The sequence below is a fragment of the Hyperolius riggenbachi genome, chromosome 4, assembly GCF_040937935.1.
Source record: "Hyperolius riggenbachi isolate aHypRig1 chromosome 4, aHypRig1.pri, whole genome shotgun sequence".
NCBI classification, from domain to species: Eukaryota; Metazoa; Chordata; class Amphibia; order Anura; family Hyperoliidae; genus Hyperolius; species Hyperolius riggenbachi.
Window position 1 is genome coordinate 44,173,141 of NC_090649.1, and position 14,634 is coordinate 44,187,774.

The 14,634-nt window shown below is 42.2% G+C and overlaps 1 protein-coding gene across 2 annotated transcripts in view; it reads left to right on the plus strand.

The window, feature by feature from the left end:
- The window catches only part of LOC137571186 (cytochrome P450 2K6-like), a 171,928-nt gene extending 157,849 nt beyond the window's left edge, over positions 1–14,079 (plus strand). For both annotated transcript variants that reach the window (XM_068280001.1, XM_068280002.1), the window contains 2 exons: positions 4,863–5,004; positions 13,026–14,079. In XM_068280001.1, the coding sequence (XP_068136102.1) occupies positions 4,863–5,004; positions 13,026–13,246 (363 nt within the window). In that variant the 3' untranslated portion in view covers positions 13,247–14,079. The remainder of the gene's footprint in view (positions 1–4,862; positions 5,005–13,025) is intronic.
- Positions 14,080–14,634: the final 555 nt, after the last annotated feature.

Below are 14,634 nucleotides of genomic sequence, written 5' to 3' on the forward strand. Positions count from 1 at the left end.
TGAGTGGGCTGACATAGGGCTGACATAGGGCTTCCATATTCAACTTGCCTCTGGATTAAGAACTTTTTGAGCGATCGTCCTCAGAGGGTTAGAGTGGGTACAAATTTTTCCTCATCTATCAGTCTCAGCACTGGCTCTCCTCAGGGCTGTGTGCTGAGCCCCCTGCTCTATACCCTCTACACTCATGATTGTGTTCCTGCCCACCATAGTAACACCATCGTTAAGTTTGCTTTGATGACACTACAGTGGTGGGGCTTATATCAGGGGGGGATGAGTCTGCCTATAGGGATGAGGTAGAAAGGCTGGAAATGTGGTGTAGAGACAATAATCTGCTCCTAAATGTAGCTAAAACCAAGGAGCTTATAGTGGATTTTAGGAAGAAGGCAGATGACATTCAGCCACTTATTATAAATGGAAATATTGTAGAAAGGGTCACAGACTTTCGGTTTTTAGGAGTTACTATTAAAGAGGACCTGACTTGGGGGTCAGATATTGCTGAAGTAGTGAAAAAGGCACAGAAGAGGCTATATTTTTTAAGGGTGCTTAGGAAGAATAATATTCCTGAGAAATTGTTGGTGTCTTTTTACCGCAGTACAGTGGAGAGTGTCCTAGTCTACTGTCTCTGTGCGCGGTGTTACTGCAGTACAGTGGAGAGTGTCCTAGTCTACTGTCTCTGTGCGCGGTGTTACCGCAGTACAGTGGAGAGTGTCCTAGTCTACTGTCTCTGTGCGCGGTGTTACCGCAGTACAGTGGAGAGTGTCCTAGTCTACTGTCTCTGTGCGTGGTTTTCAAGCTGCACAGTAGCACAGAAAAAGCAGCTTCATAGGGTAATTAAGGTTGCCCAGAGGATAGTTGGCTGTCCTCTCCTTCCATTAGAAGAATTATATACTTCTTTTTGTTTCAGGAATACTAAGAAAATTTTAAGTGACGCCTCACATCCAGGACATGTGTTATTTGAACATCTGCCTTCTGGAAAACGTTTTAGACTTATAAAAACTAAGACAAACAGACTAAAGAACAGTTTTTATCCTCCAGCCATTTCTATGTTAAATGCTGCTAAGTGGCCATGTTGATAAGGGGTGTGTGCAATGCAATGTATGTAAGAATGGAATGTTATGCTGTCTTTGCTTTTGCTGGAAAATTGCACTTAAGAATTTCGTTGTACAATTTCGGTTGTTACAATGACAATAAAGATTTTCTATTTCTATTTTCTATTCTATTCTAGTTGGAGATGACAGGAGTGGTTAGGGAGTCAATATGAGGAAAGAGTCAAATAGTAACTCTAAGCAACGTGCTTTGGAAACTGAACTTATAGGGGTGGTATTAACATGTATTGTTCTATCAGGCAGAGAGGTGGGCAGAGAAAGTGGAAACATTATTAGTTCTGTTTTATTCATATTGCGTTTTAAGCAATGACCCTCAGGCAGTCTGGAAGGGCCTCAAGGCTGCCACCAACTACAAGCCTCCCCCCCAACGAGCTTCACCAAGCCTTAAGCTACTTGAGGACCTTAGCAACTTTTACTGCAGGTTTGAGGACCCGGCAGCCTTGAGGGGGCACCCAACACCTCCCGCCCTCCCCAACTCCTCCCCTGTAAGTAATGAAGTCGGCTCATGCTCAGGCCCACTGGGAGTAACTGAGGCCGACGTTCAGCATCTCTTGTCTACTCTAAACGCGAGGAAGGCCCCCGGCCCGGATGGCGTGTCACCAACATGTCTGAAGTCTTGCTCACGTCAGCTAGCCCCCATCCTCACCTCTGTCTTGGCCAGGTCTCTTAGTGAAGGGAAGGTCCCTACTTGCTTCAAGAGATCCACCATCATCCCTGTACCGAAAAAGCAAGGAGGATCCGACCTAAACAATTTCAGGCCTGTGGCCCTGACATCCGTGGTCATGAAGACCTTTGAAAGAGTTGTCCTGTCCCTCCTCAAACACACCACATTGGACCGACTGGATCCACTCCAGTTTGCGTACAGAACAAACAGGTCCACCGATGATGCCATCAATATGTGCCTGGAGTTTATCACGGATCACCTGGACAGGCCAGACTCGTATGCCAGAGTCCTTCTCCTGGACTTCAGTTCGGCCTTTAATACAATTTGCCCCCGCATCCTGCAGGACAATCTCACGGAACTCAATGTCCACCCAACTCTCCGCCTTTGGATTACAGACTTTCTCTCAAACAGGTCCCAGGTTGTCAAACTGGGCGAGATCACCTCCAGTCCCAGAGTGACCAACATAGGAGCCCCCCAGGGCTGAGTCCTGTCACCATTCCTGTTCTCTCTTTACACCAACAACTGCACTTCCACTGTTAACTCTGTCAAAGTCATCAAATTTGCGGACGACACTACAATTGTTGGCCTGGTCAGCAAGGGCGATGAGCAGGCCTACCGACAGGAGGTAGACAGAGTCTGCAATTGGTGCAGAGAGAATAGGCTAGTCCTAAACACAACCAAAACCGTTGAGATGGTCATTGACTTCAGGAAACATGCCACTAACCCACCCCCAATCTATATCGACGGAACTGAAGTTGCAAGGGTATCTAGTGTCCGCCTCCTGGGCACAACCATCTCTGATGACCTGACCTGGAGGGCAAACACCATCTCAACTCAGAAGAAGGCGCAGCAAAGACTCTTCTTTCTACGCCAACTAAAGAAGTTTGGCATGGCCCAGGAACTTCTGAGATCCTTCTACTCCGCCACCATTGAGTCGGTCCTTTGCTCATCCATCCTGGTCTGGTACGCTAGCTCCTCCGCCAGCGACAGATACAAAATTCAGAGGGTCATCAGCTCAGCGGAGAGAACAATTGGGAAACCTCTACCCCCCTTAGATCTCATCCACAACACTAGACTGCTCTCCAGAGCAATGAAAATCGCTGGCGACCTCTCCCACCCAGGTCACAGCCTCTTTAGCCGGCACAAATCGGGCCGGAGGTTCCGGTCCATCTCATCCAGGACTACAAGACGCAGGAACACTTTTTTCCCCACGGCCGTTAGACTCTTGAACTCTGCCCTCTCCACAAACCCTTCCCCCATAGCCGCCTACAGACTGTCATCTGACCGTGTTGCTGCTGCCCTGATCACTGTTCTTGCTATAGTGTGCATTAGTACTACTCTTTACCTTCTGTAACATGTTGCTGACTCTGTAAACTTGTGTTGTCTTACCAATGTCATGTTACTTTTACTGTGCCATATCTCCGTGCCAAATCCAATTCCGGGCACGGTCCAGCCGTGCTTGGCGAAATAAAGAGATTCTGATTCTGATTCTGATTCTAAGCAGCGAGAGGTCCTGAAAGAGGAAATAGCGGACAGGCAGTCGGGAACACGTGTGAGGAGGGAGTTAAGGTCTGGGGCCGAGAGGCTACAATTCTCCTACTGTTAACTGAATTGGTTAGTGGGAGATGTAATCAGGGCTCCAGCTATTGCTGGCAGCCAAATTATGTTGTTTATGACGTAATTTGGGGTCTGGCTATTGCCAGTGAAGGCTGCTGTCGCCATAATTTACATTTATAGCCATCATTCACAATATTTTTTCTATAGATTTTTATCGAAACGCTTTTCTTAAACAACACATTTAAGCGGAGAATCATAGGAAAACATACGGTAACATAGTATGAACATTGATATCAGATGTGGCATTAGTGTGATACTCTGTGCAATAAATGTAATCACAAAGTGCACTTACCTGCAGGGCTTGTTCTAGACGTTTTGCTGCCTGAGGCAAACTTGTGAGGATGCCCCCTCCCCCCCCCCTCCTCCCGACCGCACAGCACCCAACTATTTACTATGCTTCATTTAAAAAGAAAGAAAGCTGCTCGGATCCCTTTAAACCATAAGGAAAATGAGGGACAAGTAACAAACTTAAGGTAAAGTGTCACTACATTCCGTTATCAGGTTCTTAAACTTTAAAAGTGTACCAGTGGACAAGTAAAACAAAAAATGTATACATACCTGGGGCTTCCTCCAGCCCCTTTGGCTTGATCGATTCCACAATGCTGTCCTCAGCCTTCTGAATTTTCAGTAACAAGCTACGACTGGCCGCAATAACGGGACCCATTACCAAAGATGCAAAAGGGTTAAGGATGGCAAAATAGGAGCGATTGGTGCGGAGGGGGCTGGAGGAAGCCTCAGGTATGTATACATTTTTTGTTTTTACTCGTCCCTCATACCCTTTAAAGTAAGTGACAATAACAGGGAGTATATCTACATACCAGAAGCAAAAAAGGAGTTTCCAAGAACTCGAGTCATTCTGGTATGGTGGAAGGGGCAAGTAAAGAGGAGCAAAAACATGTCTAATCTTTCCGGGTGGGGAATAAGGAAGAATCTAGCTTCTGAGGGGTACCGGATTTGATTCATGATGGGTGTTGGTTGGAGTGAAAGATAAGGTATAGGAACTAGTCGGAAACAGTCCATGACCCATGGGAATTAGTGCACACCCACGTTTTCTGTTATGTATGGGAGGAAGTGTGGGTTAGTTGTTATTTGTTGACTGGTTAGTAATACTCTAATTTTTGACCCTTACAAATTGAACAAATGTATTTTCTGGGATGCTTATTGTTTATTTTTTACTATAACATAGTGCATAATTCAAATGTTTTCAAGCATGCTAAATGGTAATGTTATGCTATGTATGATTAATCTAATCAGTGTTTTTGCTAACTTATATCTTGAAGTGCATTCACACCATTTTAGGGTGTCCGTTTTCTGGTGCAAACATTTCTTCTTTCGTCGAATGACTCCCAGTTTGTTTCTGGTATCATTATTTATTTTTGGTGAATTGAAGCATGCTAAGCATAGTCAATATTTTTGTATGGTTCTCAGCAACCCTAAGCTTCAGACAATACAGTCATTTTTCTTCTTTTTTATAGGGCACTGTTGTACTACCAGTTCTGTACTCCGTATTCACAGATGAAGCCTACTTCAAAAAACCACATGATTTCTACCCGGAACATTTTCTCGATGACAAAGGAAATTTCAAAAAGAATGAAGCCTTCATCCCATTCTTAATAGGTACAGTATAGTATTTACTGTATATGATTTAATAGGAATCTAATTATAAATACAAGGAAGAAAGGTGTAAGGAACTTCTCCTTCTACTATACCATCAACATAGGGCTAGAGATGTTGCGAACGGTTCCCGAACCGTTCGCCGGCGAACATCTCAAAATCTGTGGGCCTTCTACTACTTCCGGGTCGCAATGACCCGGAGTAGTACGCCTGCGCTGCCCAGCAGAGCGCGTCCTAGTTCGCGCTACTGTTGCCGGGCACTTTCTGCGCATGTGCGTAATGTCATGAGTGCCGTCACGCTTATGCGCAGAGAGTGCCCGGCAACAGGAGCACGATCTAGGACGCGCTCCGCCGGGCAGCGCAGGCGTACTACTTTGGGTCATTGAGACCCGGAAGTAGTAGAAGGCCCAGAGAGATTCGCCCGGCGAACGGTTCGGGCCATCTCTACATAGGGCATGTAAAAAAAAATGTTACATTTACCATTAATATCTGCACTTAAATTTACAACTGGTTCAGCCTTCTTACCACCAATCTTGTGTATCCTGTCTATCCTTCTAGAAGAATGTTTTTTGTTTTCAAAATCATTGTAGTATTGTTAGTATAGTGCTATAGAACCCAGATGCTCAACACATGGTATGCGTACTCCAGGATGTACTTTGGTTGGGCTCAGGATGTAATTGATCTTGTCACAGTCAACCCATTATAATAATATAATAATTGTGGGTAATATTTTTTCAAAAACATTACTTTAATTTATAGGCATTTTGAAAGGAAAAATATAGGCATAGCTGCAATTTATACACATTTTTTCAGCCTTCCTGATTTTCACACGACAAGTATAAAACATGTAAAGTATATTCTTGGGCTCTATTTAAAATAGTACCACATATGCCTTATTTTATTATGTGGCTGTGGCTGACCATTATCCCCAGCCTGTGCATCGGTAGTGGTCTGATGTGATTGCTACTAGTAGTGATGAGCAAAAATGTCATCAAATTGTAGTTCATTTTACTTTGTAAACATAATCATGAACCACAATTTCACATTTTCGCAAAATTCTATGCCCACTTTAGTGAGTCATAAAAAAGCCATCATAGATGCTATCATTAGCACAAATGCTATGTATGTTAAAGGAGCACTTTGGCGAACAATTGTAAAATTTAAAATATGTGGAAAATGAGCCATAAATTACTTTTCTCCTATGTTGCTGTCACTTACAGTAGGTAGTAGAAATCTGACAGAACCGACAGGTTTTGGACTAGTCCATCTGTTTATGGGGGATTCTCAGGGATTTATTCATTTTCAAAAGCACTTAGTGAATGGCAGCTGCTCTGTCCAATTGCCAAAAAACTGTGTGAGGAGCAGGAAAGCTGGCCAGCATCATTGTTTAAATCCTTTTCAGGGAATATCTTTATAAAGAATGAAAGCCTTGCTAAGAATCCCCTATGAAGAGATGGACTAGTCCAAAACCTGTCACTTCTGTCAGATTTACTTACTGTAAGTGACAGCAACATAGGAGAAAAGTAATTTATGGCTCATTTTACTCTGGAAAAAAATGTACTTCTTATTTGTCTATGTTTGCACATATTTCAAATTTTACAATTTTTTGCCATAGTGCCCCTTTAAGTGGAATAGTGGAAACAAGGCAAACAATTTTTCAAAAAGATCTTGTAGTTTTAGAGAAAATTTCAAAAATGTAAAGGAAAAATGGTTTTCAAAACTGTCATTTTTCTAATTTAACCGCTTCACCACTGAGGGATTTTACCCCTTCAGCATCCGAGCAGTTTTCACCTTTCAGCGCTCCTTACATTTGCCTATAACTTTATCATTACTTATCGCAATGAAATGAACTATATCTTGTTTTTTTCGCCACCAATTAGGCTTTCTTTAGGTGGGACATTATGCCAAGAATGAGAAAATAGGAAAACATTTGGAAAAAAATCATTTTTTTTTCAGTTTTCGGCCATTATAGTTTTTAAATAATGCATGCAACTGTAATTAAAATTCATGTAACTTATTTGTCCCAGTTATTACACTACACCGTTTAAATTATGTCCCAATCACAATGTTTGGCGCCAATATTTTATTTGCAAATAAAGGTGCATTTTTTTCAGTTTTGCGTCCATCCCTAATTACAAGCCCATAATTTATAAAGTAACAATGTTAAACCCTTTTGATATAAATATTTAAAAATTTCTGTCCCTAAGGTAACTATTTGTAGGTTTTTTTTTTAATATATTTTTTCTATTTATTTTTTTATTACAAAAAAAATGGTAACAATTGGGGAGTGTGGGAGTTAATGAGTTAATTTTATATTGGAAAATAATGTATTTGTATGTGAAAAATGTTTTTGGGTGTAGTATTACTTTTTGGCCACAAGATGGCCGACGTAAATTTTTGTAAATGCGTCCTGAAAGCGTAGGAAGTATGCTTGCAGGAAGTTCAGTGAGGCTGGGAAACTGATTTTTTTTCACAATGATCGCGCTGCTTCTCATAGAAGCAGTCGATCATTGCTGGGGGTCAGAGATCAACGAACGGGAATGGGTTTTCCCGTTCATTGATCTCCGGACGAGCGGGTGGTGGCGTGCACTATAACGGGAGTGCGCGCACGTGCGAGCGGGAACGCGGACAGTGGTGGCAGCGGTGGGGGTTGCGTATATCTACGCTCCGGGCGGGGAACTGAAGTCCTAAGGAGCGTATATATATACTGTACCCGGGCAGCAAAGTGGTTAAAAAACATTTCTCCTATACATTTTTAAAATTGATTTCCTCAAAAACTGCAAGGCCTTTTTTAAAAATTATTTTTCATTTGCACCCACTATGACAATAGCATGTGTTTTTTGTCTTATTCCCACCCTTCTCCTGAACATACGGAGCAATTTTATTGAAGATACCATGTTTGGGGGCTTGGCTATTAACCCCTAAATTCGGCACAAAATTATACAAAAATTACACAAAATGGATTATACAAAATCAGTTGCACTTCAAAATCATAATTAGGTATGGCTGTAATTATGATCATCATTAATTGCTAGAGCAACAGTTCAGGGGCCCCAGTGCTATACGGAAGCATTGCTGGGCAACAGCTGCGTAAAGCATCTGTAGAGTATTTGGGGCCCTGATCAAAGGGTTAAAAAAAAGGGTAATGGTAGGAAAGGATTAAAACTTCATAGGGAAAAAAATACTTTATTACTTATTGTGATCTTGTCACTTTCATTAACTTTTTTAAAAATGTTTAAAACTTTTTTACACCCTAACTTTTAATGAATGATTGATGTTATTTTCTGTAGCAGCAATCATTTACGTTTGAATGGGTACACACCCATGCACAAGCTTGTGTGCACACGTGCAGAAGTATGAGCACAACCTTAATCAGTTAAAGGATACCTGACCCAAGTCAAAGCTACCTAAGGTAGGCACAGAGGCATGTTTGTGCTGGATCCTCTGTGCTGGATCCTCTGTGAATTGCCTATTCCTCGTCCTTGTTCCTGTCTGATCTCTGTAATCTTGCCTTGAAAAACTGACTTTTCGTCAAATGTTCAGACAGGAAGAGGCAGGCTTACAGCGATGTACCCTCCCATCACCTTCCCATCCCCTCTTGTTCCATGCATGTTAAGGAGAGTGCAGAACTTTGAGACATTATTATTTATTTATTTATTTAAAGAGCAACTGTTAGCCATCATATGCCCCCCCACAAAACATACATGTGTAAGTAGATAAATGCTAGCTCTACTTACATAACAGATGTATTGCACTGTCCATGTTTTGTTTTGTTTTTTCAATTTGCATTATTCTCCTGGCAGGGGTCATCTAAGTGCCCTCCAGGTTAAAGAATCCCCCCCCCCCCGCATCCCCCTCCTCCCAGCACTGATTCTGAGCACAGAGGGCAGGATAAATGCAGCAGGCACAGACTTAACTAATAATGGATCCAAGCTCTGTCGTGCCCATCTATTCTCTGCACTACCGCCAGCAGTAATGCAGAGTATAGAAGGGAACTGCAGCGCCTGGAACCATTATTAACCTCCCTGGCGTTCTATTGAGATCGCCAGGGAGGCTGCGGGAGGTTTTTTTTTTAATTAAAAAAAAACTATTTCATGCAGCCAACTGAAAGTTGGCTGCATGAAAGCCCACTAGAGGGCGCTCCGGAGGCGTTCTTCCGATCGCCTCCGGCGCCCAGAATAAACAAGGAAGGCCGCAATGAGCAGCCTTCCTTGTTTGGCTTTCCTCGTCGCCATGGCGACGAGCGGAGTGACGTCATGGACGTCAGCCGTCGTCCTGACGTCAGCCGCCTCCGATCCAGCCCTTAGCGCTGGCCGGAACTGATTGGTCCGGCTGCGCAGGGCTCGGGCGGCTGGGGGGACCCTCTTTCGCCGCTGCTTGCGGCGGATCACCGCAGAGCGGCGGCGATCAGGCAGCACACGCGGCTGGCAAAGTGCCGGCTGCGTGTGCTGCTTTTTATTTGAGGAAAATTGGCCCAGCAGGGCCTGAGCGGCAGCCTCCGGCGGTGATGGACGAGCTGAGCTCGTCCATACCGCTCTGGAGGTTAAGTGAGTCTGTGGGCAGCTCATTTATCATTCCCCAATATTCAGTGCGGGGGAGAGGGAGAAAGCTACAGGCAGCAGGCGGCAGAGAGGGAGCGGACATGCCTCTGGAGGAGGGGGGCCGAGGACAGTGACAGGAGACAGCCTCTGCCCCCCCCCCCCCCCCCCCTTGCGCAGTAACAGTGGCTGCAACATCGAGAGTGAAGGGGAGACCAGGTGGCCAATCGCAGAGCAGAGAGACAGAGGGTTCAGCCAATCAGGCTGATACAGCATGCCATGTCACTTCTCTTTTGCATCTGTGTAGCAATATAAAGCCTGGGGGCATGGGGAGAGAAGATCTAATTGGAAAAAAGTAAGATTGATTTTAAAGTTTTGATTTGCCTGGTTAGCATCCTTTTTAACATTGTAACAGCCTGCAATAGAAAATTAATTTTGTATTTAATGCCTAACAGTTAGTCTAAAAAATTAATTATTTCTCAGTTTTTGGACATTATAGCTTTAAAATAATACATGCTACCATAATTAAAACCTATGTATTTTATTTTCCCATTTGTCCCGGTTATTACATAATTTAAAGAGACTCTGCAACAACATTCTCAGCCTTATTTCTTCTATCCTATAAGTTCCTATATCTGTTCTAGTGTGGTCTGTCTTAGTGCAGCCTTTCCTAGTTGCACAGTGGCTGTATTATCTCTGTTATGTAATCTAATCTTCTTTGCTTTGACGGCTTAGTCGGGCTCAGGCAGGAATGTGCTGCTCTGTTGTTATAAGCAGAAGCTATACACACTCTCTCCATGCCCCCTGCAGGCTCTGTGTGAGTCACAGACTGAGCTCCTCTCGGCCTATCACATGCTGGTTAGAAGCCATGTCTTTTGTTTGTAAACACTGCCTAAAACTGGCAATAACAAGCCAGGATTGCAGCAGGGTGGCAGAAACAGCACAGAGGGGCCCAGGAGAACATAGTGAATAGAATGGTATGCTTTTTATTGTAAGAATTTTAGAGTACAGATTCTCTTTAAATTATGTCCCTATCACAATGTATGGCGCCAATATTTTATTTGGAAATAAAGATGCATTTTTCCAGTTTTGTGTCCATCACTATTTATAAGCTTACAATTTAAACAATATTAGTAATAAATCCTCTTGACATGCTTATTTACAAAGTTCAGACCTTTAGGTAACTATTTATGTTTTTTTTTTAATTGTAATTTTTTTTTTTAATTTTATTTTTTTAAGTCAAAAATTTTATTTGAGTATTTTTTGTAGTGTGGGAGGTAAACAGTTAATTTTAAATGCAATTGTGTATGAATTTATGTAAAAAAAATGTATGTAAATGTAGTTTTACTACTTGGCCACAAGATGGCCTAAGTCAATTTTTTCTGCTTCCTGTAAGCGAGCGCTCTCGCTTCCATGAAGTATAGGGAGGGCGTGATTTTTTCTTTCTTTAGAAAGATCGCTTATGTCAGGAACCGGCCCCACGGCAAGCCTGCAGCGACGGTTCCTGACTGGGGGTTAGATTAGATCGCGAGGGGAAGCAACCTTATTCAAGCTAACACAAGGCTGTCACCCCTCAAAAACACTTCTTACTGCCACCACTAGCTGCTGCTAGACACTTCAACAATTCCTGCTCTGCTGTCGAGTGGTCTGCACTCCAGCGTTTTTGTATTTGGGTCTGCTTCGCGCTTAGGCCAAATACGGAAACGCCACACACACAACACAATCGCACAGTAGCAAGGCACAACCAGGCACTGAACTTGTTACAAATTACACTTCAGTCTCTCTCTAGGCTATGAGTTGGTTTAGTACATCAGAAGTCAAACTTATTAAATACATATTTAATATTCCAGAAAAAAGTGGAACAGTACAGAAGACAATATATATAAAAGATTTACAAAAACAAAGTAAAAATTACAAAGTACAAGAAACAAAGATACACACAAGGATATTTGCTTACCAAAATAAACGGGAATCAAGATAGAAGAACCTTGAACTTGGTTTTGTGGACGGACACAGTTCTGATTGGATCAGGAGTCTACCTAGCTTAGCTACCGTCAGCAGCGGACTGATTTTATGTATCTGCCCCTGCCTTTTATGCTGGGAGATATGCCTTGAGGCTGCAAGACCATTTGGAAGGGAGGGGAAGACTAGTTTTAATTAAATTTCCAGACATTTTCCATCTCCCCATAGCTCTAATTTTCACAGGTAAAATTATATTTTAACACACACATCAAAATACTTCTAAGTAAGGGCTTCCTGGCTGGCCTAGAGTTATTTAACATTCCAGCAGGCTGTCGTATGTAAATTCCTGGCTCCCATCCTGGTTTGATCTGCATCAAAGCACACTGCAGCCAGTCCAGGTGTGAATTCTGGACAATGGCTGTCTAATAATCTAATTACCCGTTTCCTTGTTATAGGCACTCTAGACTTCCCTACTACAAGTTACAGGTGACAATCGCTCCTAAGCAAAATACATATATGAGACAGTATTTTATAGCAGACCAAAGGTAAGGACATGGCTGGCTATTGGCCTAATTAGCCATTTCCTTGCTGGAGGCTAGCAAACCAATTTAGCATTTCCTGCTCCTACTATTCACAAGAGTTCACTTTTAGATGCAAATGTACTATTTCCAGGCGACAACTATGTCATGTGAGGTAGGCAAACAAGATGGCGGCTACCTTAGATACTAATCAAAAACGGCCACCATGTTCTGCATATTACCGTACATGTCATCATCACCACATATATCATCACAACAGTCTCTAATAGAGGCTGTCGACTTATATCAATGAATGGGAACTGTGTTACCATTTATTGATCTCCGGGTTAATGGGCGGTGGCACGAGAGCGCACTGGCACGCGCACAATTGGCCGAGGGAGTGCGGCAGCAGCCTTTTGGACGTAGCATATTCATCCAAAAGGCGAAAGTAGTTAAAGACTAACATTTTTTGTACAAAGAGACTAAAGTCATTTTCGCATTGAAAATGCTATTTTCAATTTTGAAAAAAATTTGGCAAAAATAGACTGTATTTTCACGTTTTTAAGTTTTTGCTAAAATGCAAACAATTTATATTTTTACCACAAAAAGCATGAAAACACGAAAAACAATATTTTTTACAGTGACCATTTTACTGTGAAAACGCCAAAAAATGTATATTTTTACAGTTGCAAAAAGTGCACAAAAACAACAGAACTTATTTTCGATGGCATTTTCATGCGAAAAACAAATTTAGCATTTTTGCGAAAAGAATATTGGCATTTTTGCTCATCACTTAAAGAGAACCCCACATTTTCAAATGGTTGTTGTTCTTGATACATGGTTGTGAGGGGGGCTCCTTCGATGAATGAGGATCGTACAGTACTAGATATGGTGGCTCTCCTATTCTAAATTGGTTGCATAGATTCTGTAATTTTTGGACGCGTGAGCAGTCACTCCTCTCCTCTGAAATCTATGTTCTTGATGAATTAATTTTTTCTTCATTTAGGTAAAAGAAGTTGTGTTGGGGAAGCTTTGGTCAAAATTGAGATGTTCCTCTTCTTCACCTACTTACTACAGAACTTCACCTTCCAGTCTCCTCCTGGTGTTGAGATAGACCTCCGTCCAGGGTCAAGAGTTGTCCGTAAACCAAAACAACACATGATTTGTGCTAATCCTCGCAACCCTAACTTACAGTGCTCTCCTCAGTCTAACTCCTCCCATTCCTAGCTACATCTAGCTACATCTATTTCCAGATACCATTCTAAATGCAACCCAAGATTAGCTTACGCCTTTCTCCTCTCATCCATTCTAGTTTCACTCCCAATATAAAATCTTTCATGTGTTTCTCATCTCTTCTTGTTCTCATTCCCACAATCAGTTTCTTTGTATTGTAAAAACTGACTTCATCAAGCAAGCATAAAACTTGTCCATGGCCAAGGCAATTTGTTTCAAAGTTTCTGCAAAAAATGTAGAATTAACTGTAAACTTCAGAAGAACCCCCCTACCCCGCAACCCTGTATTCATAGAAGGCACTTAAGTTGCTACGGTATAAGACTCTTGACTACTCTTAGATACTACCATTACCAATGAGTCACGACTTCAGATAGGCGGAAAACACTAATAAAAAAATTCAGACTACCACATGAGCTACTGACCAGCTTCATCTACTCCTCCATCATCTGGTACACAGGCCTAACAGTAAGTAACAAGTACAAACTACAGAGGGTCATCAGCGGAAAGGATCAGCGGAACATCATTATCATCACTAGGTGTCCTCCACATCTCTAGGCTGAGAACCAGGGACCTCACTACCTCAACCTTCTCCCTTGAGAAACAAGGACCTCACTACCTCAACCTTCTCCCTTTAGACAACCACTACAGGTCCATCCCCACCAAGACTTCAAGGAACAGGAATACCTTTTTTTCCATAAGCTGATCTTCTCCTGGACTCAGGACCACCCTCAACCAAGTCCCCTAGTCTCTCATATCTGTATCATTTTGTATCACTTGCATTAAAAAAATCTATTTTCATTTCAGTCTAATTGCATTATTGCCAAGCCTCCGTGTACTAAAAGAATTTCAGGTGTGACCCCTGTTATACTTGGCAAATAAAAATGTTTTTGATTAAAGTAACATTTATACTTGAATTCAAACTCGGTTTAATTTAGTTGGTTTTCACTCAAGGACTTATTCATATATTTGTGTATAAAAAGTTGATCAATTCACAGCACTTGCCAATTGTATTTAGTTTATTTTCAAAATGTCCTAATTTAATATACTAAGGCCCAAGCCCAAACATAAAGAAAACTCAAAGGCGCATACACACGTCCAACTGAGTGCACGACCGACACCACAACATGATCGATCCCACGACTTGTATTTTCTGAGCACCGACAAATTAAATGTTCAACTAATTTGCATACTGAGGGCGCAAGTGGAATGACGGAGTGCACAATATGGCCACATTCAAAACAAGTGCACGGTGCTCAAACGACTTGTACACACGTGCCCAACTGCACAATATCAGCCCAGCAGACGTATGAGTTGATCCAAAGGAGTTATTAGTCATTTTTCACGCGTACACATGCCTAATTTTTGTCCAATAGACCAAAATC